The 25653-nt window shown below is 42.8% G+C and overlaps 2 protein-coding genes across 6 annotated transcripts; one reads left to right on the top strand and one right to left on the bottom strand.

Annotated features, from left to right (window-relative positions):
* Positions 1 to 279: 279 nt before the first annotated feature.
* ARFRP1 (ADP ribosylation factor related protein 1) lies at positions 280 to 18192 on the bottom strand. 2 transcript variants are annotated; one of them, XM_001367774.4, is made up of 8 exons: positions 18056 to 18192; positions 15283 to 15382; positions 14531 to 14618; positions 14161 to 14243; positions 12085 to 12166; positions 9252 to 9322; positions 4766 to 4866; positions 280 to 4228 (listed from the first exon to the last, which is right to left on the bottom strand). In XM_001367774.4, exons 2-8 carry the CDS (start codon positions 15373 to 15375, stop codon positions 4141 to 4143), a joined length of 606 nt encoding a protein of 201 aa, XP_001367811.1. In that variant the 5' UTR covers positions 15376 to 15382; positions 18056 to 18192; the 3' UTR covers positions 280 to 4140. The 2 variants fall into 2 exon arrangements, with proteins under 2 accessions (XP_001367811.1, XP_056668793.1); XM_056812815.1 differs by lacking the exon at positions 18056 to 18192 and adding an exon at positions 17649 to 17747.
* ZGPAT (zinc finger CCCH-type and G-patch domain containing) lies at positions 18153 to 25596 on the top strand. 4 transcript variants are annotated; one of them, XM_056812808.1, is made up of 7 exons: positions 18153 to 18286; positions 19273 to 19966; positions 21038 to 21171; positions 22276 to 22431; positions 23408 to 23539; positions 23701 to 24106; positions 24661 to 25596. In XM_056812808.1, exons 2-7 carry the CDS (start codon positions 19386 to 19388, stop codon positions 24797 to 24799), a joined length of 1548 nt encoding a protein of 515 aa, XP_056668786.1. In that variant the 5' UTR covers positions 18153 to 18286; positions 19273 to 19385; the 3' UTR covers positions 24800 to 25596. The 4 variants fall into 4 exon arrangements, with proteins under 4 accessions (XP_056668786.1, XP_001367772.1, XP_007475600.1 ...); XM_001367735.5 differs by having other exon boundaries at positions 18260 to 18504; XM_007475538.3 differs by lacking the exon at positions 18153 to 18286 and adding an exon at positions 18307 to 18431.
* Positions 25597 to 25653: the final 57 nt, after the last annotated feature.

Below are 25653 nucleotides of genomic sequence, written 5' to 3'. Positions count from 1 at the left end.
CATCCCCCATTGAATTTGGAGCTCCTTAAGAGTCGGGCTGTTTTTACCTTTCTCTGTATCCTCAGTGTTTGGCAGTGTCTGACACCTAGTAGGCACTTAAGGCTGGAAAGAGTTCTAAGGACTCACTTTCACACCCTACACCTCTTTGAGCTGGGACACCAATGAGATTGGTGACCACTACTTGGGAGAAAAATCATTTGAGAAGTCCAAATAAGCAACTCTACTATATTCAGAAAGCTTGGTACAACCCCTACTCAGGAAGGACCAGCACAGCTCAGATTTCTGATCAGATTTTTATTTTTCCAAACACAGAGAACTACTGGGGATTAAAGACAACTGGCATGCCTTGATAGTGGTGGCCTCAAGCCCCTACAATTAGTGGCCAGACCCCTGCCTGCTTAGTGGTCTAGATGAGGGTGTCATATGGCTCTATGATCACAAGTATGCAAGCATAAAGCATCTGGCCAAACTTTTGCTGAATCCTGCTGAGGAATAGATATCAGATTGGGAACCATCACTCAATCCCTAAGCCAAGCTAAACTGTTGTGGGAAAAAGCTAAGTACCTAGAGTTCCTAGGGTCATAGTTTTTTCAATTTTTCTCTAAGCCAGTTGGAGTTGTCTGGGTGACCATGAACAAGAAGCCATGGCTAGTAAGGGCCTCAGTGCAAACAAAAGGCTCTGCCAGATATTCTAAAAGTGCCCAAGCTTTAATAAATTAAAACAGGACCAAGACAGGGAGGGTCCAACCCAGCAGCTGCAAAGGCTAGGCTGAATTTTCCAAAAGAAAAGAGGATGTTTATACAATGGAGTTGCTCCTTGGTTTGGGTCAGTTCAAGAGTAAAGGAGATGATCTAAGTGGAAAGAAGAGAATCCTAAGATTCAGGGAAAACTAGAATTAAATCGAATTGAGGACAAACATGGGGAATCCTAAGTCCTCAGTAATAGCGAAATTAGAGGCTTCTCCCAAAAGCCTCACTTCACCAAAGCGAAGAAGTATTCAGTGGGAAACATGGAGTTTTAGGCTTTGGTAGAAAGAAGATTGAGAGTTTTACCCAGCTATGATCCAGGACAAACCTCAAACTATCATCGCTTTGGCCAAAGCAAATAAGTGAGAAACACTTTCCCCTGACCTTGCTAGGTCCTGATTTTGAAGCCTGACCCTGACCCACTTTCAATCTACGGTTAGCTAGAGCTGCTAGCCCATACCACTATCATCCTGGCTGTAGCAAATCTATAGGAATCCTCTGGGTCTCCACTAGAAAGCTTGGAGGACAGCAGTAGTTGTGGCAGATAGATACCTGTAACCTCAACTAAACCTTAGGTCTTGTTTCTTACTGCTGGCCCCACAGAACACTTTCTATCCCATTCTCTCCCAATTCACTAGGGTTCACTGTCCAAGAAAGAAAAGTAGCACATTTAACGTTGCCAGGTCAATTTCCAAAGGGGATTTCAGCACAAACATAGTCTCGTTACCATGGAACATGAAGAACAAGATGTTCCTGCAGGGGCAAACAGGACCTAAAGACAAACACTAAGCAGGCACGACTCCTCCCTCAAAGTTAAGATCAAAGAGCAGATCTTCCTTGGGTTCTTGGTGTGTGCTTACTTTCAATTTTGGCAGCTTTCTCCACCCCCACACCCCCTTAGGATCTCAAAGCCCTCAGTAGCCCACCAATCTGTAAAGAAGTAACAGGTAACTCCCCCTGGAGCCAGACCTTACATTCCTTTGTGACAGCCTGGGAAACATTATACCAAAAAGGGAATTTGCCCAAGGTCACTCATAGATGTTAGAAGATCTCAGAAGCATATTTCTTTTCCTCTCATTCAGTTCAAGTAGGGACAACTACACTGTTCACTCAAGGACATCAGGCCTGGAAGGAAATGGTCAGTTTTATAAGGAATCACCCAAATCATCAAACTGAAAATATAGGGAGGCAGGTAAAGTTTTACCTCTACTAGACTCTATACACTCATTTTCCTAAATTAAAGGTAAAAAAGCTTACAGACTAAGACTTGGAGACATGCTTATCTTACACTGGAGCCTAAAGGAATTAAGCTACAAGAGAAACAGACTCTTGTGGGTAACAGACAGTAGGCTGGTGTTTGAATTGATGTATAATCAGACATATTGCATGCCTATAGCTTATAAACTACCCTGATAAACAATTCTGTTCAACAGATGGCCAGGTCCTAAAAGGGCCGACTATAGGTTGGTGTCTAGCTCTTCACTTTAACTTTTAAATGTTCTCCAGGTAGCAGGATAAATAATGGGGGAATGTTGTCTGAAATCTACCCATGGGTATAACAATGACCCAGCTTAAGGCACACTGTAGCATGCAGGCTAGAGAGGTGGAGAGAGACCCCTCAAAGTAGGAAGCAAGAGCCTATATCCTCTTGGCTCTGACTTTCCTGTATTAACCCTCTCTCTGGCCCCATTTTGGGAGGCTAAAATCAGTAGTAACAAAGGCTACTGATAGCATTTTGCTACTTGTTCATAATATCTACTCAATGTGTCACATTAAGTGTAACCTGAGAAGGAAGAAAAATTTCTCCAAAAGTACTCCCGTCTCTTCCACTTCCCTGTAGCACTATCAAAATTCTGCAGTAGCCAAAGCATGTGCCAGGTGGTAAGACCAACACTCAAGTGTTTGGCAACTCAACTGGGGCCTGGAAGTGTGAGGAAAGGGCAGCTATCCACCATTAATAACCCAGATTCTAGGCAAGTGCATCTATAAGCGATGAGCTCTTATATCACCAATTAGATCTTAAACGAGGCTGCAAGGGATCACACCATTCCCCCAGAGTAAAGTTAAGACCCTTAGAATGAGAAAAGCATTACAAAGACAGGGACATTGGTCAATCTAGGTTGATTTTAGCCCAGATTGATCATATTCGGTACCCACAGTTGACACTATTGGTCTAGTTGCTTCAGGTCTTTTAAATTGTGGCAGATACTCAAGGTCAGTCAGCTGACTAGGATGGAAAGCTAAGGTTTCTATGAAATTCTAGGAAGCCTCTGCTTTGGGCAACACTGCAATCAGGCCAATGACCTGGATTATCTAGAGCTGATTTCTGTGTGGAAACAGCCACGGTTGCACTTCAATAACACCCACGGAGTCCTGGAAAACCCCACAACCATATTATGACTTAATAGCCTGGTCCTGGGCCAGGTCTGAACAAGTTATTTGGTCTCCCCATTCTGAACCCCAGAGCAGGGACCTGAGAAGCCAAGGAGGATTTAGAGTGAATGTTGTCAGAGATGAACAAGTAATGTCTGCTGTCAATGGAAATGTTTTGGCTCAAAGTATTAAATCTTTTCTTTGGAACTCATTTTTTTGCGTATCATCTAATATAGCTGCTCTGAGCAGTAAAAATCTGTTGCCCCAAGCAAATGGGGCCTTGTCACCACGATTACCTCTGCTTTGAAAGCAATGCTAGCTGCTCATCATTCTACAAGAGGTTGGGGAACCAAGCACAAGCCATTATCCCCAGGGGGTATGGGGCAATAGAGAAGTTATTAGAAAATATGAAGATTTACAGCCAAAGGGTACTTGCTCCAGCAGAGACTTAGCCAAATACACCCAAGAAAACTTGAGCTTTAAAGCAGATGAAAACTGTCTTACATGCATGTCATAATCCCTTATCAATACTCATACCAGGGACTAGTCTGAGCCATTTTTTCATGTTTGGTTTTAACTGATGAAGGACTAAATTTAGGCCATTAACTAAAAATACTTCACCAGCTCCCTGGAACAAGTGGAGAGAATATAGCCACAACTTGTGGTAGTGTAGATAAAGTCACTCATGACACCTGATGGTTCCTGTGCTCCAGGCAAGGCAATACTCCTATCATTCCTCATTCAGGAGGGTCTTATGTTTGGTCACAGAGAAATTCTTCCCCCTACACCCTCCCTTTACCCCTTTCCAACCCCCAGGTAGAATCCTCAAGATGCCTTTTTTTCTGTATAGAGACAAAAAGTTCGTCTTAGGAAAAACAAAAATAAAAGCAAAATCAAAAATCCAAATGAAAAGAATCCAATCGATGACAAGGTCCTGGGCCCTGTTCCCTGGACAAAGAATGTGGGTAGAATCTGCGCTGGGGGCAGCTGTCCAAGCACAGCAGTAGTGCTCTTCTGGCTTTACGTGATGTCCTTCTGTCGAGGGGGGCGATGGATGTTCCTCACGACACATTTCACCATCCACTCGATGCCCTCATTCACCCCTTTGCTGAGAAAACACCAGATATGAGGCAGTGGGTCCCCAAGGTTTCCCAGGAGAGATGAGGGATAAGGAGAAGTGGGAGTGGCTCTGGGGATGACTCCACAGTCTTTGGAGACAGGCCTCAGATAGCTCATAGTCAAGAAATAGTGGCCATAGCTATAAGCTCCCTCTATAGACCTCATTCATGGCCACACTAGAAAGGATTAGATTGTATTTTCTTTCTGCCAGTTATAAACATAGCCTCTCCATCTTTTAAAGGATAGCAGGTTAGCTCCTGATCTTAAGCCAGTTCTGCAACCTAAGTCTCTGGATTTCTTCCTCATAAAGCCATTTATTAGTGGTGGCAACAGAGGCAGACATGCAGAAATATCCTGGGCACTAGGATGCTAAGAATACAAACTCTCCTTTGGTCACTGATTGTTCCCAGAAGGTCTAGGCTATGAAAAAAACAGATACCTTCAGATCCTGCTAGGCCTGGTAAAAATGGTCTACTGGCATGGCAAAGGGTAGGGGTAGGAAATAGCTGGGCTTTTCCACACTTACCCTGTGAGAGCTGAACAAGCCTGTGTCAGACAGTCTCTTTTTCCAATTTTATTAATGCAGTCACTGAATGCAGTCTTGATGTCAGGAATAGATAAGCAGGTCTGATTAGAAAGGAAAATGACAGAAACAGTAAGGTGCTGGTCTTTTGATCACAGTAATCCCCAGGGATCCGACTAATTTGTCCTCAGATACTTGGTGACAATGGCCAATGACAGGACTATCTTTTGGAAGAATGTGTCCAAAAGGAAAGAAAGGGAGAGCTATAAGGTCGGCTAACTGCTGGCTGAACACCTAAGTTCTGTCTCTGGCCTCTCTTTTCATTTTCTCTGGGTCATCAGGGAAGGTCAGTTGCTTGTCTTTTTGCCTTTTTTTTTTTAAACCCTTACTTTCTATTTTAGTAACAACTCTCAGGCAGAAGGACAGGGCTAGGCAAACAGGGTTAAGTGACTTGCCCAGGGTCACATAGGTAGGATGTTTGAAGCCAGATCTGAACCACTCATCTTTAAAATAGAAACATTTAACTTCCTTGCCCCTGGCCCTCTACACAAATGGCAGATGGCTAAGGCACTATAAGAACTGCTTCTCTCATTTTCATTAACCACCATGCCACCCATTTTCCAGGTGAACATTCTTTGATTTCATGGACTGGGTGTCCCTCTTCATTCATAAGGTCCAGGTCCAGACTCAAGGATCCTTTCCCCTCTCCAAAAGGCAAAGAAGGGTTGCTGGGCTGCCCTATGGGTTAATGTAAATACTTTAAAAACATCCCAGACATTGTCCCCATGACACTTTGGAGTAAGGTTTAAGGAAAGGGTAAAGGTAAGTAAACCCAGCATGCAATCAGAAAAGGATGAGGCAAGTACAACTAGTACTCTCCAGCTATCAAGCAGCTCAGCTTAAGCCCCAAGGAATCTCTTGAGACCTGTTTTTGGCAGGGGTGAGGGACCCAAAGCTAATAAACAAAACTGGAGACTAAAAGAGAGAGAGAGAGAAGTAGGAAGGGGAAAGGGATATTTAAAGAGAAAAGACAGGATAGGCATTAACTGTGGAAATTAAGAACAACCAAATCCTTTTATAAATACTTGCCAATACTCTCCAAAGGTTCATCTGAGACTTCGTGAATAAATGGGGCTATTAAAACCTATTACTCCCAGAGAAACTTTCTTCTGAGAAGCTTCACTGCTCTATACTGCCCTTGCCTCATCTTGACAGAATTTCCTGGAGATAAGCCAGAGATAAACCCTTCTCTTCAAGGATGAGGAAACAGAAACAAATGCATTCAAGGAGCTGTGCAAGAAGGTCACAGTACAAGTCGGAAAAAGCTACATTTGTAGTAGAAATTGAGGATTCAAGCTTCCTATTTCACAAGCCCCTTCCAGCCTCTGCTGCTTCTCTAGGTTTGAGAGAATTCCATTCAATCCTGCTGCTAACATTTCCTCCACTCCCACCCTGTCCACCAGAGAACTGACCATTCATTTACAACAAGCTGGTCTGGGAATTTATCTAAGAAGCAAAGGGCAGAAGTTCAAATAGGAAGAGATGGGTAGGCAATAAATGACATCTGAGCAGCCTCACATGATGCCTGTGGGACACTGATATTAGTTTACCACCTTATAAAACGTATAGGATTCTTGGTAAAATAAAGACTTGAAATATGAACCAGAAATATGCTAAAAAAAAAGTTACTCGGTATAGTCAAGGCAAATGAAGATAATAAAACCACATTTCAATCATAAGAAATGACATAATTGAGAGGTATGTATAACAAGATAAACTCCCAAATATGTAACAATGTGCCATAGCTTCTTTCCCCAGCTTTCAACAGCAGAATTCTGTAAAACAGCAATGGGTCTGAGACTAATCTACTGGATTTAGGAAGGGACACCAAGGCAGGAAGCTCAAGGTAGGATCATCTCTGGAAGGGTTTTCCTTTCATTTTATTCAGCCAAAAATTTATCTAACCACTGGGGCATAGAAATGTTTTTCCTTTCCTATTTAGAAATTTCACTCCTCCTGGAAACACTCATTCTTTGTCACAATAAAATTAAAATGCAGGGACAAAAAGGGACATGAGGTCATGGGGGAGGCAGAAGGAGGGGCTGAGAAGAAACTATTCATCACAACTAATATAGCACAGATGCTTGGAAGGCAGGTGACTGAAACAAAGTTCTGGTTCCAGGAAAGACCCCCAAGGCTAACCAATACAGAACTTTGGAACTACACAGCACAGAGCAGGCTTGGCCCAGTTGGTGCTTAGGGGGAAAATGAGTTCTAGGAAGAAATCAGGAAATAAAGATTGACCCTTAACCCGAGATAACCAATCTTCTAGCCATTCCCTAGGAGATGTGTAAGACATAAAGGTCAAGAAAAAGAAATATTCCTCTGATATGCTGTGCTCCTATACCAGTATTGTCCCCAGGATGGTTGCTATTCCCTTTGGGGCCCCAGAGCTTGACAATCATTCACAAAGAATCATAATAACTAAAGGCTAAAATGAGACAAGAAATCACAGTCCTGTATTTATAAACAAAATGATCTTGGGAAAGCAGCTTTTTGGCCTCCTTCACATCTAATGGGGAAATTCTTGCTTTATTTAAAAGTCATTATATAAACAAGCTATTAACTATGAAGAATGAACCAAGGGCCACCATTCACAACATGCCAACAATTCAAACACATGGAGCACATATTGCTATTCCCTTCCTTTGTCCATAGGGATCACCAGAGGTATGAATGGCTGGGAGGAGAAAAGAAGCACAAGATAAACAGGTTTCAAAAGATCACAGACTTAAGAACTGGGGAGGACCTCAGAGATCATGTAAGCCAACCTTCTCTTTTACAGATAAGGAAATTGAGGCCCAGATGGATTAAGGAACATTCATAGAAGTAGTAACAGACTGACCCTTGAAACCCAGGTCTTTGGACTACATATTCCACACTCTTTCTGTTGCAACTCTGCCTAAGGAATGGCATGGAGTACTTAACCTTCACCATGCTGGGACACAGTGCATTCAATCCCTCAGAACAACAATGAGCTCCAAAAGGTGGCTGGTGACAGGATGAAGAGGGGCACTGACCTACCAGCTCCTCATGCTCCAGAGAACTACCTGGGAGGCTAAGATAATGTTTCTTCTTCAGTTTTCCTTTCTCTTCTCTACCTCCTTTATTGCTTGGGGGTATGTTAAAGCTTAATGAAGACTCAACATGAAGCAGTATAACAAAAAACAAAGTATTTCTGTTAATGACAATGCTTCCTAATCTAATTTCCTTTATAAATCTCAGTCAAAAAGATATTTTTTCATTCTCTTTAATCTGATTCAACCTATTCCTTTCATATAGCTAGCTACCTTTCTTCAAATAACTGAACAAATCTGCATTCTGAAGACGTTTTCAAATCCTTCTTAAATCCAGTCCTCTTCAGAACTCTTACCTCAGTCAGAGGAACTGAAGTGGTTATTTCCTCCAGTCCTAGTCCCTCTAAGAAACGGCAATGACATTAAGGGGAAAAGAAGAATTCACTTTAATCCCTTCAACACCAATAGAAAGATAAATCCTAAAAAAAGATGAACTTCCAACCTATTTCTAGGTACCTACTGCTGAAAGTCCAAGACCCAAGTGCGATAGAAATAGACTGTAAATTTCAGTGGAACACAGGATGGAGATGGCATGAAAGATTTATATGTATTAGTAAACATGGCTTTGGCCTTTTTCTAAACAAAGCATCTTACAATAGTGTCAATCTGCCTCCCTCCAGTGGGCAAAAGATAGTCCTACATCTATGTGGAAGTCAGAGAGAAGGGGGAGAGAAAGGACAGACACTCTGAAATAAATATGCCAAAGCTAAGGACAGACCACTAAATGACTCTTAAAGGGGAATCTCAGTTTGTCTAATGACTTGATCCTCCTCAAAGCAGAAGAAGTTCTGGAGTTTCAAGTATCCATATTCTAGATTCTCAGATATAATGATAAAGGGAAAGCTGAAGACAATAGCTCTAGGGATGAAATATTGAGGGGAAAAAATGAGTTCTGAAGCACAGAGGGAAGAGGCTTAAAAGATCAGTATTTTTTACTGTTGCAAATTTTACTGCATTCGACAAATGGAGAGTTACAATCACTTACAGATTCATGGACCTTAGCCATGCTATTTTGATACAATCCTGGGAAGGAAAGAATTACAAGATCCAATGGCCTAGAAGATACACTACTGAAGAGAAGGGCTTTAGACGTAAAAGGTAAGTTGTACAGGAGGGGACTAACCGATTCAAAAGGTCCCAGATACAGACTACCACAAATGTATTTCCTTGGATCCTATGCATAGTAGGTATTTATAGCTCAAATAGATATTATCTAAACTAACATAGATATTTTGCCAACACATAAGAGAAAAGATTCCCATCCTTGCTTGCCTCTGTGGTTCAGAGAAGTCTTAAATACAGTTTTATCATAGAAATCAATTCAGGACTGAACAAGGAGTCAGTGATCTTACCTCTACATCCTGCTTATTGGCCAAGACCAAGATAGGGACCCCCTCCAGCACTTCACTGGTGATCATTTTCTCTGGAGAAACAAAAATGATCAATGGTGAGCTATACCTCTGGGATGGAGGCATTAAATTCTATCAAGAAATTCATTTTCAAGATCTCAGATAAGCAGAACATTCTTTTCATGGTCATAGTAACCAAATGAGTGGTCTATACTTCATGCCTTCATTTCCTCACTGCTCACTGCCTTGTTAAGTTCCTCAATATGGTTTTCATCCATTAACCTACAAAATAGCCCTCTTAAAGGACACTAATGACTCCCTAATCGATACATGCAGTGGATTTTTCTTCAGGTCTCAGACCATCCTCTTTGACCTTCTGAAATTTCCTTCCTGAAACTGTTCCCTTGGCTTCTGTCACATTCTTCCACAATGCTGTTTCTCTTCTTAGCTCTAATCTCATCTTACTTTGCTGTTTGTTTCCTACTCCCCTCAACAGGGCGATTCCATAATATTGTCCTTGGTTCTTCTCTCTCTTCAGTTTTTCCTCTCAAGGTTCTCATGCAGTCACCTCCTTGTACAATATTCCCAAAACTGTGTATCAAGGCTAAACCTGTCTTGAGCTTCAACCTATCATTCGCATTTACTTGGTAGAAATTGCCACCTATATGTCCTGGCTGATACTTCAAATCAAGTATGCTTAAGACTGTACTTACTTGTCCCAATTCTCTCCTTAAAGGCAGACTCCCTTTCTTACTTCTTTATTTGATTCCCTTTTAAATCACTATCTCCCAGGCACCCAAGATCATATTTAAGGACTCTCTTTTTTTTATGCCTCATATCCAGCCAGCTTCTATGGCCCCTCAGATTTTCGGCTAAAACACTTCTCAAATCCATTCCTTATATTCCTACTGCTGCTACTTTAGCTAGGGCCTTATTACAATACCCTCCTTGCCAATAGTCTCTCTCTACTCTAATCTATACTATTAATATGGAAAATGTGCCAGTCTTTGTATCAGAAGCAATCCTACCATCCTAACTGGGAAAACTTAATAAGCAAATCAATTCACCTTTCTCAGTCTGTTTCTTCAACTGTAAAATGGGAATAACACACTATAAACCTCAAAAGGATATTTCAAGGAAAATATTTTGTAGACTTTAAAGCACTATATGACAGCTCTTCTTATAGAACAATTCTGATGTCATTCTCTAGACCCGTGATGGGTGAACCTATGGCATGTGTGCCAAAGATGACACACAGAGACCTCTCCATGGGGACCTATAGGCCCTTGGTTTGGCTGTCTGGGAGCCTGGCCCCGCTTCCCAATGTAGGGGGTGGGGCATTCTAGCCTCTCTCCACTATCACAGGGGCTGAGCTGGGCATGGCCATGCCCCTCCACGCCACCCCCTAGCCTCCTCCAGCTGAGCAAAGGACACACCTCAGGCCACTGGGAGCCAAGCAGGGAGAAGCATGGTGGCCAAGTCCCTTTGGCCCCTGGGGACTGAGGGGTGCAGCTGACCCAGGGCTGGTAGCCTGGTCCCCCTCCTCCCACCCCCCAAACACAAGGGAAGGGTATGGGGCACTGGAGCTTCTCAGTGGAGCTTGGCCCCTCCTGCCAATGCAGGGGTGGGTGGGGCACTGTCCCATAGTGGGGGGAGGGGGTGAATAGCACCGATGGGAGGACCTAGATTCCACCTGTACTTAAGACTGCTTTAGGGCAGAAAACTCCTTAAACAATGAAAGTACTTGAAAACCATACTTATAAAGGAAAGGAGTTCTTTGAGCCATGCCTGTTTTTGGAATTGATACAATGGGATGCTAGGTGCCTATAAAGGTGGGGCAACTTGTAAACTACTTAGACCTAAAAGGTGAAAACTTACTCAGAGGTTTTCTCTTAATGAAATTAGTCAACACAGCAGCATTTTTTTTCTGACTTACTAAAAAGAGTAATCTACTCAGCTGTGAATTCAAAATGGGCTGTCTTTTGGAAAACATCTACAGTGATTGGTAGATGGAAGAACTTAGGGGAGGTGACATAGGAGATTTTGCCTTAAAAATAAGAGCTCAGAGAAGAAGTCATTCTGAAACATTCAGATTAAGGAGGACTCATTCTGAAACATTCAGATTGAGGAAGGACTGATTCTGAAACATTCAGATGGAGGAGGGAATCTAACAAAAGACCAAAAGGTTCTCCATCACTGCTCTAGATCAAATAACATAATTCAAGGTTCTTCCCAATCTCACTTCAGATCACCTTTGCAACCTTATCTTCCACTTATTCTCTGACAAAAAATTCACTTTCCAGAGAAAATATATGGCTCACTTTTCCCTAAACCTAACTTGTATGCCTTTTCTCATATTTCTCACAGTTTAGAATGGCTTTCCTCTCATTTCCATTAATAGAAATTTACTCATTTTTTGAGATCTGATTCAAATGCTACATCTCCAATGAAGCTTTCCCTGATTACCTCTCTGTCTAGCACAGCGGTTCTCAACCTCTCAATTTGTAGCAATGAGAATACATAATGCATATCAGGTATTTACATTCCGAATCATAACTGTAGCAAAATTACAGTTTTGAAGTAGCCACCAAAATAATTTTTTGGTTTGGGGTCACTGCAACATGAGGAACTGTATTGCGGGGTCATGGCATTAGAAAGGTTGAGAACCACTGGTCTAGCACTTGCTTGTATTATGAATATAGTACTTTTATATAATGCCTTGCATTATGGTTGTCTGAGTTCATGTACCAGGGTGACCTTGAATATAGCAGGCACACAATAAATGGTTTTTGAATGAAGAAAACCAAGGGCACCTCAGGTCAAAATCATGACTCACCAAATGCTCTCTTGGTTTCTGAGAGTCGTTCTTCATCAGTAGAATCAATGACATAGATGACCCCATGGGACTCAGCATAGTACTAGAATGGTAGCAGAAAGGTTAACATAAAAGAGCAGCTTCGGTGTATTCAAAGCCCGTTTCAAAGATTAAAGAGAAAAAGAAAAATATGGCAAACTGCTGGCAGAGGGCCTGGCATAAGCAGGATTTTCTAAATTACTGTGACTGTCAGTTCCTCTTATTCTCAAATAGAGATAGTTTATGGTATAAGAGAGTGGGCAATGGGCAAACCTCCATGTTGGAAATGTTTTTTCCAAGCCTAAAAGAAAATAATTCAAAGGGGCTTCTCATGCATGGTTTTATTCTATTCCCTATATGCCACTGGCTAAGTCTTGGGAGAGACAGATCCAAGATGTTCAATGCTTTTATGAAAGGAAAAAACCTTTTATTTAAAACCCTTACCTTCCTATCTTAGAATCAATACTGAGTATTGGCTCCAAGGCAGAAGTGATAAAAGCTAGGCAATGGGGGTTAAGTGACTTGCCCAGGATCACACAGCTAGGAAGTGTCTGGGGCCAGATTTGAGCCCAGGACCTCCCATCTCTGGGCCTGGCTCTCAATCCACTGAACCACCCAGCAGCTCCCTATGAAAGGAAATTCTTGGTACACTTTGTCCATTCTGAGTTTGCACTTCTGGAAAGGGAATCCTTTGCTCTCTTGAGTTAGAGTTGAAGCTTTGGTTAACACTAAATTAAGTACTTCACTAGATTGTGAATACAGGATTAACTCTTTTGTCTTCCTTTTGATTGAATCAACACAAACTTGAACTAGATGGAGGAGCTTGCAAACCACTTAGTGAGTTCATACCCTACCCAAGTGCTAGGTGAGAAGCCAGTCAGATACTGGGCAAGTTCCAGTTTTTTTTCTAACTTTTTTCTTTTTTTCTAACTTTTTTCTAACTCAAACGGTCAGAAACTTGTGAATTCTTGTAAGAGTTCACACACTCAGAAATGTGTGGTTCCAAAGGTGTGAATCCTAGGAGGGGAATTGCTACCTTTAGAGGATGAGAGCTGTAACAGTTTTGGAAACTGTGATTGGCCCCTGTGAAGAGGATAGGAAACCACCATAAAAGCCACAAAAATCCTTGGCCTGGCAGTTTGGTGAAGTTGAGTCTTATGGAGAGTGTCTCCTGGAGATAGTCTTCAAGGAACCTCATTGGAGACTACAGTGTGGATCCTGACTTCAATTTAGACTCTGACTCCTGGACTACTTGGTTGGGTGAGTGAAAAGGCTGACTCCTTTCCTGGTTTCCTAATAGACTAGCTTCCATCTTGGAGAAGGCCATGTGGTTACTCACTACCGGCCCTCCTAGCCGAGGACTAGTATAGGTATTTTCTCTAACCTCTTTCCCATTTCTCTACTTTATTGTTTCCCCTCTATTTTGGTAAATAAACTGCATCCAAACATTAAATTTAACCTTTATATTTTAAAATAAGCCAGATACCCAAGTCTTGGCTAACAAATGAGGAGAAATCTCAACCGAATCCTTTCTTTGCATTCGCGTGTTGGTTGAGGTTGTCAGAAAGTTGGTCTTTTTATTAGCCCAGGCAAAAGCTTCTCTTCTGGAGAAATAACTATTACTGGAAGTAGAACAGATTTTTGGGCAGAAGGATTATATTGTGGGGGACAATCTGGGAAACATCAGAGCAAGAACCACTTACTCCTAAGTATGGTTCAGAAATTGGCATCTAGAAACTACATCTCTAACAACATGAACAACCACCACCACCAAAATCCTATTGGGTTTAAATGTTTGGGCAGGTAGATTTCTGGGAGTTATTTGTAAAGCTGCTTCTTATAAGAAGTCATAATATTCCTATTGTAAGCTTAGAAACAGCAAAATTACCAGAGGCTATCCCAATAGTTCACCTAGTTCATTATTTGGTTTATGATGAGGCTGCCCAAGGACCATAGTTTCTAAGAATCTAGTGAAATTTTAAGCATACGAACTGGGGGGGGGGGGGGTAAGGAGGGAGTAAGGGGAAGGGGGAGAAAGGAAGATAGTTTCTTTCTTACCTTGTCCCAAAGAGACTGCAATTCCTCTTGCCCTCCTAAATCCCAGAACATAAGGCGAGCTTTGCCCACATCAATGGTACCAACTTTAAGAAAAGAAGGGGAGAAAAAGAAATTAAAGGTAAAACATAGAATCCCAGTCATAGAAACTTCATTTTTCCCAGTCTCTCAGTTGGAAGTGAAGCAAAATAAACCCCACACTACACTATAGAATAGAAATCACTTGGATAAGGTATTTAGCTCTCAGAAATTCAGTTTCTTTGCTTTGCCACATAAGATCAATGAATAATCTCATTTTTCCATAAACAAGGTCTTCTTAAGATATTGCTACACTAAATTTGTTTTCCTATGTAACCCCCCAAAATCTACTTACTATTCAGGCCCACTGTAGTGGTGATTTTGGATAAACTCATCCCTTTGTAGTTTCTGTTAAATCGGGTTTTTGTTTGCTCCAGGAAAGTCTAGATAGATGGAAAAACAAACATGAATGCAAGTTTTAAATTGCCCAAAATAAAAGACACTGACTTAGGGGATATGAGTTCTGTGTCACTGGAAATCTTTAAGTAGAAACCAAATGACACGTCAGGGATTTTGCTAATGGGATTCATCTCAGTAAGAGCTGGATTAACATGAATTGAGCTCATTTTCAGCTTCAGAATTCTATTAATTTCTACAATCCTGGAGTGGTTTGGAGCCAGCTCCTACCAGCTTATGTGAGCTGACTTAAATTTTCAGCATATTTATACTTCAGAAATGCTACAAATAAAGGCCTGATTTATTGTTTTGTTGATTACCTAGACTTAAAAAAGTGATGAGAAAATGTTAAGAATGCAAATTAAACATAAAAGTATGTTGTATGAAGATTGTTTTTTTTCTGCAGAGCTAGCAGTAAACACTTAACTAGCACACCCCAACTATAATAATTTTGTCTCTGAAAAATGTACCCAGGATCACTTCTTCACCCTTTCTAAAACGTTCCTCTCTTACAATCACAATAACCTTCCCTCAAACTTACAACTGAGCTACCACATACACAGTTGAAATTTTACTGAATCAAAAAAAAAACTAAGGTAAAAGAAATTTTATGAATAAGAATTGAGGTGATGAGAAAAAGAAACTACCTACCGTCTTTCCTGCATTGTCTAGCCCCAGGATTAGGATGCAGTATTCATCTCTTCGGAACATGTATTTATAAAGCCCTGACAGGAGTGTATACATCCTGCTCCTGAAAGGTATAAAATATGAGGAATCACTGGGGAATACCCAATCCAAGCCTCTGCTCCTTACAGCATCTTCCTTGCTTCCTTCAATATAATCATAATAATGACAGTAACAATAGATAAAACAAGCTGGAGGGTCAAAGGAACCAGATCCCAAGTTATGCTCTTCCTGCTATGTAACTTGGGGCAAATTAACATTTTCTTGGCTATTGCCTCATTTGCAAAATGAGTATCATACCTGAGACTTCTTATTTACTCCCTAGAAATGTTGTAAAGATTAGATTCTGCCTGAAAAAAACTTTAAGTTCTTGGGAAAGATCAGAGATAACCAGGTTATAATACTACTAGGCCACTGCTCTTTCCATGTGATTGGAAAAGTTTCTCCAAAACCACCACTATGTATCAGGGTATTTTCTGCTTTCTTTTTTAACACAATGAGCTAGGCTGAGTGCTTTTCAGAAGGCTAACTGGGCCTTTAACCTTTCTCAATATAAGGGCTTACAGCTGAAAATATCTAGGGACCAAAGTTGCAAAGAACACCAAACCATATTATGAGGGCCACTTTCATTCACCTAAATAGAACTTGCCCCTTTCTCTCAAACCACTACTATATAACCTTGTGAAGAGTGAATAAAACTCTTGTCTATTAATCAGCAACTTTGAAGTTAATCAATCAAAAACTTAAGTACCCCTACTTAACACCTTACCAGTCACTAAGTATGAGGTTCACAAGTCACTTGCTAGAGTGTGTGACAACTCCAGAAGCTACTTCCAACCCTTGGGCAATGCTAGGCAAATTGAAAGTCTGCAACTGGTTCCAGTAAAGTGGGGGAGTGACAGGAAATGACATCAAGAAAACTGCTTTAAAAAGGCCAGCCTGAGGACTTATGCATTCCTTCTGTGTTGGTGAGATGGATTCTTCAGCATCTCTGGATTTCAGCTTCCTAATTAGGACTTTGGATTCTGGTGAGATTCACTTCCAGATTCGCATTTGTGGTCTGGAGACATTAAGATTAAACTTAGGATATTTGTAGCTAGGCAGTACTTTCTGTCTCTTTAGCTACATTTTTCCACTTTTACTCTTTCCATCTCTTTGTAAATAAAGCTGTAATATTTTTAAATCAGCAACCACAATATTATTTTGGAATTCTCATATTTAGCATAAACCTAACTTTTAGATTCTTACAACCTGTAGATATTGAGCTTTGAAGGGTTCTAGGAAATAGTTAGCAGCTCATAAATTCCCATATTGTGTACTCCTTGAGTAAAACCCACACCTCCACCACAGCCAACAAAAACAAGACTAATATTTCTCCAAAGAACAATTTTCATTACTGATGAATTTTGGATCAGTTGGCAAGTAAAGAGAACAGTATTCTTTTGCAAATAATGGGGTAGTATAGATATACTGACTCAGTAGTAAGGGGTAGTTGTATCAGTAGACAGACATACTGATCTAGACACTCTTTCAGGAGGACTGTGTAGGTTCGGTAGTTCAGAAGTTAGAAAACTTAGAAATGAAAGTGAGGTGGGAGACAATGTAGAACTTTATGGCTTGGAGGGCAACTCATCAATTGGATAATGGCTGAACAAGTTGTATATGATTGTGATGGAATACTATTGTGCTATAAGAATTGAGGAGAGAGATGATTTCAGAAAAACCTGGTTAAGACACATGTAAATGGATGCAAAGTGAAGTGAGCAGAACCAAAAGAATATTGTCCAGAGTGAACAGCAATATTGGGACAACTACATGGCACTGTGGCTAGAACTCTGGGCCTTAAGTTAGGAAGATCTGAGGACAAATCTGGTCTCAAACACTTCCTTGCTGTATGTCCCTGGACAAGTCACTTAACCCTGCTTACTTGTTTTGAGCTGGATAAGGAAATAGCACAGCATTCCACTATCTTTGCCAAGAACCCCAAATGGGGTCACAAAAAGTCTGACACGACTGAACAACAAAAACAAACAGCTATATTGTAATGATGATCTACTAATGATGAGCTAAGCTGATCCAAGAAAATTTCAAAGGACTCAAGATGAAAAATGAAATCCACATCCAGAGGGAGCTTTGATGGACTAAGTACATATTGAAGCATACTTTTTTCCACTTTATTTTTCGTGTTGGGGGAGACATGGCGAATATGGAAATTTTTTTTGAAAAGGAAACGTAACGCAGTTTCCACTGGACTGCAGCAAATACTCTAATGCCTCAAAAGCCAGGCAGACAGAGTAGTGTATTCCCATAAATTCAGAAGAAGCAAAACGTACCGACAGGCTCGTTAAAAGGAGCAATGGGACCTCACCGTCTCTAAAGTGGAGAGGAATGGGACAATACAGGAACACAGATTCAGAATGTGTTGTAGTGAAAGGGCAAAATGAACTCAAGAGATTCGGGAGCCCAAGGCGGGGACTAGTGGAGGAAGGGGTACCGGAGCGTCACCTAGGAAACTAGAGCCTGGACCTGAGCTTAAGCCCAGGAAAGGCCGTGCCTGAGCTTAAAAGTGGCCCAAGAGCTTCCCCTTTGTTTCGCGGAAGAGGCTGGCTCCGGCCAAAGGGCCCTCCGCAGGCACCTCTCTCGTCCGGCTCCCAAACTCCCAAGTCAGAGGCCCAAGGGCTTCCACAATGAACATAGGGACCGGGAAGAAGCAACGGAAAACGGACTGCGGGGCTCCTACCTGCGGCCTAACGCCTCGGAGCCGAAACAGGAGCCGGAGCGACTGCCACTACAGCTACTAAGGCCAGACAAGACCCTTCCCCGCCACTACCTCAACAGCTGCAAAAGTCGACCTGTCTTGCTGACCCTGGCGCTATGACTTCTGGGACATTGAGTCTACTCCGACGTCTTGGAGAAGGCAGAGGCCTTTTGGAAACTACGAATCCCAAAAGGCACCTCAAGACCACTAGCGGTAAGCTATTAAGCCCCAACCACGCCTGCACTTCCGGCCGATGGCAGAAGCTGGGGAGGGAGTTCCGGTGGGTTCGTGGCTACCCAGTGAAGGAATCGAGGAGCTGTTGAGGGCCTCTCTAGCCTGAAGAAGTGCGGCATCTATGGTAGGCCAGCCCAAGCGGCGGTTTCATGGCGGCCGTGGAGGTGGCGGTGGCGGCCGCTTCCCAGGCCTGAGGGGTGAGCGGCTGAAGAGATGCGGAGTTTACGGGATCAGGGCCCGAAAAAGTGGTCAGGGAGAACGGGGTTTGGGAGCAGGACTAGATTTGAAGAAACGATTCTCCCCACTCCCGCGAAGGTCTATGGGCGAGGTCTCTGCGGAGGACGCCCTAGGGCTAGGCCTCGTCTCCCCTCCCCCACTACCCCTCTCCCTCCGCCGCCCCTCCTCCTTCCTTCCCACCTTCTTCGTTATCGCCTTCCACTCTCCTTGCCCTCCTTTTCCTCCTTGTTTTCTTCTTTCTCCTCTTTTCTATCCTTAGGATATCCTTAGGAGCTTTCATTGTACTGGTGGAAAATAAGGTCTAGGTAGATAGGTCGGTACAATTTGTACAGGGTAAATAATTTCTCCTCGACCCACTCTTCCTCCTTCCTGCTGTTTCTTTTCCCTCCTTCCCCTCTCTTCTCCCCCTCCTTTTTCCTTCCCGTGACCTCATCCAGCCCTTTTCCTTCTTCCCTGTAGTCTCATGTCTTCCTCCTTCCCTTGGCTTTTACATCTCATCTCTCCTTCAGACCTGTCTAAGGAAATCTAAATTCAGGAACCCTAATTTGAAAGGAAGACATGGTTCTTACCCTCCCCAATGGACACATAGCCTTGCTCTGGGGTAGCTGTCAGTTGACAAAAGTAATGATATATTTCCCCTGGTTTGAGAGGAATAGACAGGGTGCAAACACAGGGATTTTTGTTTTGATTAACCTTCTGTTTGAAATGGTCTCATTTCTCCTCTGCAGCTCCTGATTCCTAAAGGTTCTTGTGGAGCAACTGCCTCCTAGCCAGCATCTTGGAGGATGTAGGGATAATAAATAAGTAGATCATCAGAAGAGCTACAGACTGCCTCTGCAGGATGGATGAAAACAGTGTGGAAGCTTCCATCCAGACCTACCATGTCCAACTGCAGCAAGTGGAGCTGGCCCTGGGGACTGGCTTGGACCCTACTGAAAAGGCTGACTTGCTTCAACTCCAGGCTGACTTAAAGCAGCTGATTGAGCTAACCGAGTCCAGCCTTGTGTCCATCAAGAAGAGCAAGCTCCTGGCCACACTGGACCCAAGCCTTGGCCTAATTGAGAGTGCAGTTAGAGATGAAGCTGAGTATTTGGCTTTCCAGAATGCCATTCGTGAAGTGACAGGAGATTCTGAGACTCAGGGTGCTGAAACTGCAACCTCTCCCAAAAGAGGAGAAACTGAGCCTGACAGAGCTGGGCATGAAGAGGAAGAAGAGGAAGAGTTGAGTGGGATGAAGGTGAATGCTCCCTACTACAGTTCATGGGGCACTCTGGAATACCATAATGCCATGATTGTGGGGACAGAACACTCAGAGGATGGCACAGCAGGGGTTCGTGTGCTCTATCTCTACCCAACTCACAAGTCCCTAAAGCCCTGTCCCTTCTTCCTGGAGGGAAAATGCCGATTCAAAGAGAACTGCAGGTAATTCTCTCTCCCATCCCATTCTACCCTTACAGGTACCAGGAGACATTCAGGCAGCTGAGGACAACAGCCTCCAGCTTGAAATGGTTGGGAATGATTGGTTTAGTTTTTAATCATTCCCCATGCTGCCAAGAGGTGCAAGGTAGTTGAAGCACCATCGGTGTTGTTTTCTTGCCCTCATTAGCACAATATAGGGCATGTCAGTATTTAGAAACTAGGGTTTGGGGTTTTTTTGGTGGAGGGGGTACATTTTGGGAGGAGGGTTCTTGGACCAGGGTTTGATCCTAGGCACATCTCCCCTTCTCCACTCCTCGGTTTACTCCTCTGTTAAATAGGACTATACTTCTTTGAGTGCTTTGAGTTCTCCTGTATCGCACATGTGTGAAGCAACCTTGCAAATGCTGTAGCTACTCACCCACAGTGAGTACCCTTTGTGTCCAGTGAGATACAGTGGTGGGGCTTTACTCCCATATGTCTTGGGGAGGGGCAGGGACGGGGTGGAATAGGGAGACCTAAAGGGTATTTGGTTTTGGTTGTGTTCTTATTTGCAAGGTTTATGGAGAGGCATATTTCTGTGTTGGCCTTAAGCTGGCATGTGGGACTCTTCTTCCTTGTCTCTACCTACCCCTTTTCCATGGAAAAGAATTCAGCCCAACTAAATGAGAAATAGTGTGAAAAATATGATAAAATATATATAATCCAAGATCCTCACACTTGAATTGGTGTGGAATTAGATGCGTGAGTTCTTACTTTAACTGTATATTGGCAACTTGAGACCTAAATGGTTGTCATAAAGGAACTGTGGTGTTTATGGATGAGCTACTGAGCTGGTAATCCAATCCCAGATAGTGGAGAGTTTACTGCAACCTCCTGTCCCACCAAAAATAATAAAAATAAACAGCTCCAAATCCTCCAATTTTTGAATGAGATACTTCTTTTTTGGCATCTATCTGATTCTCTGCATTTGAGTGCAAGTTCTGACAGGTACTGGATTTGCTTCTTCTTGGTACCTGGTGTTAGTGCCATTTATGGATGGGAATATTTGACTTGTGTTTAACCCAATCCCTGCAGGTTCTCCCATGGGCAAGTAGTTGCTGTGGATGAGCTTCGCCCCTTCCAGGAGCCAGACCTGAGTGCCCTGCACACAGGCTCGGCCTGTCTAGCTAAATATGATGATGGAATTTGGTACCCAGCCCGAATCACAGGTAAATATTAGGACAGGTAGGACTAAGGGTTTCCTTACCAACATCTCTTGAAGTGATTGCTTCGTTCCAGTGTTTTGGGAAGCTTGATCTGATTTCTTTTCAGATTTTTTATTTTGTTTTGTTTCAAGAATCAGATAAAATCAATTACTTGTTAAAATTTGATGTCTTTATTTTCATTATGTACTAAATACTGAAATGGAATGACACTCATTTCCTTTTCTCCTCTTCATTCATTTAACTACTGCTTCTGTGACAATGTTTAATGAAGACAATTACTAAAAAGCTCTTTGAATATAGTAGTAAAAGAAGCCAAGGATTATGGCTAGGTCTTCAGTGTCGTCAGGTAGAACACCTGAGAGAAGTAACCTTGATCCCCACATGCTGTCAAAGACTGGTTTTCATTCCACTTGGTTCATGAGTACTTACTTATTAAGTCAGTGATTTTCCAGGCACAGTATAGGGCTATACCAACAAAAATGGAACTGTCTTTGTCCTTAAGATCTTAGAGTCTCCTGGGAGGAAAAAATCAATTACAAATAAGTATAATATAAATTATAAAGCAGTTTTCAAGATAGAATGAGGGCATGATCCACTTACAATTTCAGGAAGTAGCACTTGATCTGAGCCTTGACAGGAGCAAAGGATTCTAAGAAGCAGAGGGGACTAGGGAGAGCATTACAGAGATAAGAGACAGCCTGGGCAAAGATACTGAGATTAGAACTGAAATGTTGATGGACAGCAAACAGCAATTTGACTGGTACATGGAAGAGGTGAGAGAATAATGTGGAATCAAGTCTCAAAGTTCTTTAAATGTTTGGACTGGAATGTATATTATCTTACAACTATTAGGGATCCACAAAAACTTCTTGCCCACGGATATGACAGAATATTGAAACAGGACACTAAACTCGGGTAAAAGACTTGATTATCAGGTTTAGCTAAACACATAATATTGTATAACCTTGGATGATAAGTAGCCTTCTATTTCTTGCCTCAGTTTCCCCATCTGTAACGTTTTTGTTTCTAGTTCCCCTTTTTCTTCTTTTTTCTCATCCCATTTCTCTCACACTAGAATTCATTGGTGTGCCATTCTTCCTCTCACAGATGTGGACAGTGGCTACTACACTGTCAAGTTTGACTCACTGCTTCTCAAAGAGACTGTGGTGGAGGGGGATGGTATTATGCCTCCCCTACGTAGTGAAGACAATACACCTTCAGAGTCTGATGGAGATGATGTGGATGATTCCAGCTATGCCAAAGGTACTGAGATATCTCTGCTTTACTCATTTTTTTTAAACCCTTGCTTTTTGTTGTAGAAACAACTCTAAGGGTGGGGGACAGCTAGGTAGCTCAATGGATAGAGAGCCAGGCTTAGAGACCAGAAGTTCTGGATTCAAATGTGGCCTCAGCCATTTCCTAGCTACATGACCTTGGGCAAGTCACCTAAATCCAGTTGTCTATTTCTTACTGCTCTTTTGCCTTAGAACCAATACTTAGTATTGGTTGTAAGACAGAAGGTAAGGGTTTAAAAAAAAAAAGACTAGGCAATCAAGGTCAAGTGATTTGCCCAGGATTACATAGCTAGGAAGGATGTGAGGCCATGTTTGACTCCTGGCCTAGCACTCTATCCACTATGCCACCTAGCTTTACTTATGTTGGGCAATGGTGCACTAATGTCCTTAACATTCTAATTTACCACATAGGAATTGTAGAACTCTCTGTTCTCGTGAAGTCAGGTAGTCAGAGGCTAAGCATCTATAGGCCTTTAGTTTGATTTAGTTAGATCCACACAGCTAGTATGCGAGAGAACCAAATTTTTCCCTCAGGCTTCCAGCTCCCAAGTCTAATATTCATTACAACCATTTGCCAAACACTATTAAACCTCTCTAGAGCCCCTTTTGGTAGATGGTACTAATCTATAGAGGAGATGAATGAGCATGGAAATAGGAGTGAAAGAGATAATGTTACTGTTGATAAATGAGAGAAGAGGAGACTATACAGCAATAGGCATCTCCATATACTGTCTTTGTCTAGGATCTTAAACTGTACACATCTGTGAGGAGAGTTGCAACTTCCATGGGATACCTTTTGTGCCCCTCAAAGCCAATTTATGCCTATTTTATGGAAGAGCTTATGGAAGTAGTTAACCTCTGGATTCAGGTTGCATGAGGAGCATCCCAATTCTGATTGGTTCCCTTCCTTAGTTCAGCTGATGTCCATCTTTGTTTCTTTGTAGTTGTGGAGTCAGATGCCTTGGAGAAAGGAGATTGGGGCCCTGCTTGCAGCTCCTCCTTCGCTGGCTGGGAGGCACATACCCGTGGCATTGGTTCTAAACTTCTCACTCAAATGGGCTATGAGTTTGGCAAAGGTAATTCTTTTAAGCCCTTGGGGCATGTCTTCAACCCAACACAGTCTTTGTATTTATGTTGTTGAAGAATGGCATTGGTTTTTTAGCCTTGGCTCTGGTGGTGGTGTTCTATAATTCCCTAAGGAAGGTTAACATTTTTTTCTGTTCCCAACCTACCTTAGGACTTGGAAAGAATGCCGAGGGCCGAGTAGAGCCCATCCACGCTGTGGTGCTTCCAAAGGGAAAATCCCTGGATCAGTGTGCTGAAATTCTCCAGAAGAGAACAAGCAGCAAACCAGACCTAGGCAAGCCAAGGAAAAGCCAGGCAAAGGGGAATGGAGCCAAGGGACGCCCACCCCAACGCAATGTGTTTGATTTCCTAAATGAGAAACTCCAAGGCAAGGCTCCCAGGGTCCAAGAGGAAGGGAAGGTCGCCTCCCTTAAGAGGAATAGTAAGGAGCTCTACCATGCCAGCAAGAGCACCAAGCGATCCCTGAGTGTACAGCTCTTCCAGATTCTAGAGAAGGTGGAGCAAACTCAGAGAGATATCCGAAGCATACAGGAAGCCCTGGCCCGGAACATTGGCCGGTATGTTATTCGCTTTTCTTAGAGAGGGAAGACCCTGGGGAGAGATTGGGTCTGAGAAAGGTGCCAACAAGAAAGAAAGGGATAGGTACCCTAGCCTGTTGGGTCTAAAAGCCAAGTCAGCAAGCATTTTTTAAGTGCTAACTACATGCCAGTCATTGCTTTAGCATATCCTTTTATCTCAGTTCCAGGATAAGAGATTAGCAGCCTTGAACTCTTCCCAACCAAACTATGATTATTTGAGAAACACTTGGTTCCAGAGAGAAATATTTATTGAGAGTGGGATGGGGTTAGTTCAATTTGCCAGCCTTCAGATATTCTTTAATTTCCTCCAAAAGGACATAGTCATCACTGAGATAGTTCTCAGTAAAAAACAGCCCCTTCCCTCTTAGAGCTTCTAGTCTCATAAGGAAGATGACAGATAAACCTTTGCAATCAATATCAAATCATGGACAATAGAAAGGAAAAGTCAGGATTCTGAGAATCAACAGTTAATTTGGGAAGGTTTCCTTGATGGTAAGGTTGAGGCTGGTTCCAAGTCCATGGTTTCTTTCTAGGCATAGTGTGGCCACAGCCCAACTGGAAGAGAAGTTGGCCGGAGCCCAAAAGGAGCTGAAAAATCTCCGGGCCCAGGAGGCAGGTTTGCAGCGGGAACAGAAGACTGCTGACACACACAAGAAAATGACAGAGTTTTAGTGCTGAAGTGGGAGTTCTCTCCTGATTCCTGAGTCTTTCCTTTCCCCTTTCTCCACCCTCCCCTCAGCCCCCCCTCCCCCATAGTGGGTATGTCCCAGACCAGAAGGCCCTGAGTTTCATTCCTATCCTCTGCTTCTAGACCCCTGGGTTCTTGAGGAGGCAGTCCCCACTAGGGAGGCCAGCACCATCCTTAGTGAGCTCTGCTTCAGCCTCTCTAACTTGAGATCCCTTCTTTTGGGCCATGGGTATGGATATTAAGGGATTGGGGTTCAGGACTAGCTGGAGGTTCCCAGGTAATGGGCTGGCTAGAGCCATAGCTTCTGCCTCCTGAACTACCAGTCTTGGGGACCTGAATTGAACCTGCTTTAAATGGACCCAGGAAATCGATCAGATCACCTTTTCCCATACTTCCCCAGAGCCAGACTCCCTCCCAGCCTCACCTGTCAGCCAGCTTGTGGCCTCCACTCTACAGAAGGGTGCAGCCTGAGGCATATTAGGAAGGTCAGGTGTCACTCCTCCCCCTCTCAAAAATACCCTTCCCCCCCAAAGAGTAGATGGAACAGGAGAGGAGGCCCCTGGGGAGCAGGGCCTGCAGACTAAGGTCTCCTTCACTGTCCTGGCGACCTGTCCAAACACAGACCGAGCTGTGCCATTGGAGCTGCAACTCGGAGCAGCCTCTTTGAAGGGGGATTGGGGGGGATACTTTTCTTGACACTTGTTTTCCAGTTTGTTCTGCCACAAGGCCTTAGGAAGGAGTTTTTCTTAAAAATGATTAAAGTGACGTTGTTGCTGTGTCATTAAGTGGAAAGTCTCTGGTGAGGTCTAAGAACTAACAAAATGGTTCCTTGGGTATA

Source organism: Monodelphis domestica, chromosome 1 (genome assembly GCF_027887165.1).
Source record: "Monodelphis domestica isolate mMonDom1 chromosome 1, mMonDom1.pri, whole genome shotgun sequence".
Classification (NCBI taxonomy): Eukaryota; Metazoa; Chordata; class Mammalia; order Didelphimorphia; family Didelphidae; genus Monodelphis; species Monodelphis domestica.
The sequence above is the reverse complement of the archived record's forward strand: the minus strand, read 5'-3'. Positions and strand labels throughout refer to the sequence as shown.

Coding starts and splice junctions, on each gene's coding strand:
- ARFRP1 (XM_001367774.4), bottom strand. CDS start 15,375: ATGTATACACTCCTGTCAGGGCTTTATAAATACATGTTCCGAAGAGAT. Junction 9,323..12,084: donor AGAAACCAAGAGAGCATTTG/GTGAGTCATGAT, acceptor TTGTTTCTCCAG/AGAAAATGATCACCAGTGAA. Junction 4,229..4,765: donor GCTTGTTCAGCTCTCACAGG/GTAAGTGTGGAA, acceptor GTGTTTTCTCAG/CAAAGGGGTGAATGAGGGCA.
- ZGPAT (XM_056812808.1), top strand. CDS start 19,386: ATGGATGAAAACAGTGTGGAAGCTTCCATCCAGACCTACCATGTCCAA. Junction 21,172..22,275: donor GTACCCAGCCCGAATCACAG/GTAAATATTAGG, acceptor TTCCTCTCACAG/ATGTGGACAGTGGCTACTAC. Junction 23,540..23,700: donor GGGCTATGAGTTTGGCAAAG/GTAATTCTTTTA, acceptor AACCTACCTTAG/GACTTGGAAAGAATGCCGAG.